This window comes from Salvia miltiorrhiza, chromosome 2 (genome assembly GCF_028751815.1).
Source record: "Salvia miltiorrhiza cultivar Shanhuang (shh) chromosome 2, IMPLAD_Smil_shh, whole genome shotgun sequence".
Lineage (NCBI taxonomy): Eukaryota > Viridiplantae > Streptophyta > Magnoliopsida > Lamiales > Lamiaceae > Salvia > Salvia miltiorrhiza.
The window spans coordinates 3613414-3617653 of record NC_080388.1 but is presented as its reverse complement, the minus strand read 5'-3'; the positions used below and the strand labels follow the sequence as shown (position 1 = coordinate 3617653).

At 26.2% G+C, this 4240-nt stretch overlaps 1 protein-coding gene across 1 annotated transcript; it reads left to right on the top strand.

The window, feature by feature from the left end:
* The first annotated feature begins 426 nt into the window (after positions 1 to 426).
* Positions 427 to 2588, top strand: LOC131012682 (vascular-related unknown protein 1-like). The gene is made up of 3 exons (XM_057940674.1): positions 427 to 894; positions 2002 to 2070; positions 2198 to 2588. The coding sequence occupies exons 1-3, from the start codon at positions 616 to 618 to the stop codon at positions 2357 to 2359; spliced, it is 510 nt and encodes a 169-aa protein (XP_057796657.1). The 5' UTR covers positions 427 to 615; the 3' UTR covers positions 2360 to 2588.
* Positions 2589 to 4240: the final 1652 nt, after the last annotated feature.

Genomic DNA, 4240 nt, shown 5'->3' with positions numbered 1-4240 from the left:
TTTTAATTAATATACCCTAATTTTGAAATAATCAACTTAAATAATTATTTTTAAGCTACAAAAATGTAAATTAAATATAAAAATAATTATAAACCATAATTGGTTGGGTGAATCTTAGATAATAATTAAAAATCAAATTAAATCATAAAACATTGAAAAAAATAATAAAAAACCCAATAATAAGACACGAAGTGGAACACCAAAATTAAAATAGAGGATCACAACACAAGTGCATTTTCTTGCTCTTTCAAAAAACAAGAAGTATTTTCTATTTTTCTTGCCCCTTTTTTACTTTAATTAATTAGAAATAGAAAATTCTCTCACTTTCCCAACCGATCTTAACTACCTCAACTCCAAAGGGTCCCACACTAGGATTCCACTTTGTGGGCACCCTTATTTCCCCACATTCACACCCCTCTCCAACCCAATTAACAATATAATTAATTAATTAATTATCTCAAAAAATAAAATTAAAAAAAAAGAAGAAAAGAAAACCACCTAACAATATATATAAATTCCTTCTTCCACAATCATCCTCACCCCTCTCTCTCCCTCTCCATAAACACTTCCCACAAAAAAAGAAAAAAATCCCATAAAATTCTTCAACCTTCATCCATGGCCATGAACTCGACGATCGACGACAAAAACGACGAGGCGGCGGCGGCGTCGGAGGAGAGCGGATGGACGAAGTATTTGGAGGACTTCTCTTGCAAGAAGGAGGAGAGCTTCATAAGCAGCTCTTCTATGATTTCCGATGCGGCGTGGAACGGCTCCGACACCATTAAAAGGTTGAATTTGAAGAAGTTGAATCGAAGCATGAATCGTAGGAAGTTTACGTATGAATACGATGATGATTTGGAAGATACAGCTAGCTCTCCTGTTCATAGCCCTAAGGTCATCATCATCACTCTTTTATATATATATTTATTTATTTATTTAGTACGAGATTTTATGTTACATATACGAATTATATAGGTATTTTAGTTATATATATGATTTTTTTTAAAGAAATAATGTGATATATGTAATATATAGTCGGGCGATTATTCGGGCAATTTTTTTCTATTATATATTATATTTAGATTGTATTTATACATGTATAAAAGTATAATTTCTTGTGTCGAACCTTGTTTCTAAATATAAAAATGTGATTTCATAAGTGGGATAGAGGTTGTTGTTGTGTCTGTGTTTCGAGATTGTTTTTATTTTCATGAATAGTTAGTTTGTTAGTTTCAGAAAATTGTTGATGTTTTTTTTGGTTTGGTTTTTCAATTATAAATTTTAATTATTTTATATACAAATTAACTTGTTAATCTTTGAATTTTTATTTGTGGGCTTTGAATTGGTAAGTGACTCACTCTATCTTTTTTTCAAATAAGAGAGTAATTGTTTTAATATTTTATTTAATATTTGTTTATATATGTAAAATTGTAATTTCCTTCTTCTAATCTTGTTTATAAATACAAAAAAGAGAATAATTATTTAAATATTTTAATTTCCTCTGTCCAAAATTGTAATTTCCTCCGTCCAAACTTGCTAGTCTTAAAATTTGAAGGATTTGAATTGATTAGTGACTCACTTTATCTTTTCTCAAAAAAGACAACAATTATTTTAATATTTTATTTAATATTTGTTTATATAATTAAAATTGTAATTTCATCGTCCAAATTTGTTTCTAAATACAAAAATGTAATTTGCTCTATCCGTTTTCAAAATCCTAACTCCGTCTAAATCTCTATAGCCGACTTCATAAGTGGGATAGAGGTTGTTGTATGACTCGTGTCTGAGTTTCAAGATTATTTTTATTTCCATGAATAATTAATTTGTTATAACTTTATAAAACTATTAAAGATTATTTTTTCAACTATAAACTTTAATTATTTTTTAAACAAATTAATTTGCTAATTTTAAAATTTTCGTAGGCTTTTAATCGATAAGTGATTCACTTTATTTTTTATTTTTCAAAAAAGATAATAATTATTTTAATATTTTGTTGAACAGGTAAGCACGATGAAGCAGATGGAGGTCAACCACAGAAAGATGGATGATGTTGCGTCTTGCGATTTTTTGGTAACAACTTGTATTTATTAATTTAATTACTTATTAATTATATATATAAAATAAACTTTTTTGCAATAATTAATTCTTTATATGATCGTGCCCTCTTAACTAATTTTATTTAATTCTATACTTTTAGGGGCAGCAATCAAGTTCGAAGAATTTCTTGAAACTCGATCGAGAAGAGAGAAATTCAAAGAATAATATTATCGAAAACAAAAGTAGTGATCAATACATGGAGCTAAGGAAGAGAGGGTTATGTTTGGTGCCAATGTCAGCTTTGATGAACTATATTGGTTAAATATGAAAAAAAAAATGAAAAAGTATAGTTTCTATCTCTATCTTTTCACACACTTTATTGTGAAAAAAAATAGAAAGATATATACGTAGAGTGTGTAATAATAATAAAAAAAGAAAGTTGGTAGAGTGACTATTGTATATAATTTTCTTCGCCATTCCCTTTCTTCCACATGAGTATATATGTGGCAAGATTTTAAGGGGGGTTTGTATAAAGTATTAATTTTTCTTAATTGGTGATCAATGGTGTTAATTATTTGTATTAGTGCAATGTCATGGTTGAGATGAAATTGAGAAATATGGCTGCAATTTTACTCAACAATTTTAAATTAAATTGTTTTGGAGATCTCATAGCTAGAATCTGGTCCTTTTTTTTTTCTTTTTCATTTTTTTTTGTTGTTGTTGGAAGTAACATAAGGTTTATTTGAATTTGTAATTTTTACACAATCTTTTATAACGTTGCAGTTATAATACCATTCTTTTATTTTATTTTTTATTTTGTATAGAATAAAATTGGTGTCGGTATGAAATTAACTAGTACACTCATCCATACAATGCACAATAAACATAAAAATAAAACAACATTTTTAAATAAATAAATATAGGGAGTATTAAATATAATCAAAATATAAATAAAGATAAAATATTAAAACAATATAGTCCACTATATTACTCAATAAAACTCAGAATTTTAAAAACGTAAATTTTCAACTTTGTATAAAGTGTAATGATGATTATAATTATTAAATAAAACTAAATTATTTAAGTTTTAAATTTTTCATAATTTATTCGTTTTAAATTTATTTTAGACAATTTTTATACCATATTAAAGATGTTGTCGCGAATTTAGTATAAGATGCATATTGAATATTTTATTTTATGAATCGTATCGACTATGTTTATAAAGGAATTAAAATAATATAAAATAAAATAACAGTAGAGAGAAAATTGGTAGAGAAGATAGAAAAATAGTGAGAAAAGGAGAGGGAAACAACTCTCTTTTTATATAGATTGTTTTAGAAATTATGCAAAAATAAATTCAGGTAAATATTGGGCCACCTCCTACAACTATCCTAAAAGTTTTAATTAAACTTAATTAATTTGAGCTCGTTATAAATATAATAAAGAATACCAAACGACTCGAGTTCTAATCAGATTCAATTATATATAATACATTTATATACATACATTAATTCAGTTAAATTATTAGTTCAAACACAATAACTAAAGCTGGATGAAAAAGTTCGAGTAAACTTTATACTTTAATTGCTTAATGGTGGAATTGTTGTCACGTTTAATTAAATTGCATAATCATATGTGGTGGAGGATTTTCGATCTAATTTGATGATAATGTGACGTCTTAACAACAAAGGGGCTATCAATATAAAAGTCAAGATAAACCAAAACTAACAAGAATAATTGATCGATAACCAAGAATATATATTTTTTTCTTTTTACTAAAATGCATAAATTTTCTTTATCACTTGATAATAGGTAGGTCTTAACAAGTGTACCTCACTACAAAAAAAGTACTAACTTTATTAGTTACTAAGAGAAGGTTAATGTAAAAGAAATATTCATTTCCGAACTTAATTAATTAGTATGCTTAGATAAGTAAATATCATGATTTTCTTTTTATCTACTTGTTCCAAGAACCGTTTTCCTTCATAAAATTATTAAAGACCTAAATTTTTTGGGGAAAATAAATAAATAACTGCATATATAACTAGCTATTTTAACAATTAATTATATATGTAAAATATTACTCCATCCGTCCCATGAATCTTGACACGTTTGGTTTTGGCACGGGAATTAAGGAGTTGTAGATTAGTGTTTTAAATGTGTAATTAATAAAGTATAAAATTGATAAAGTAAGAGAGAGAAA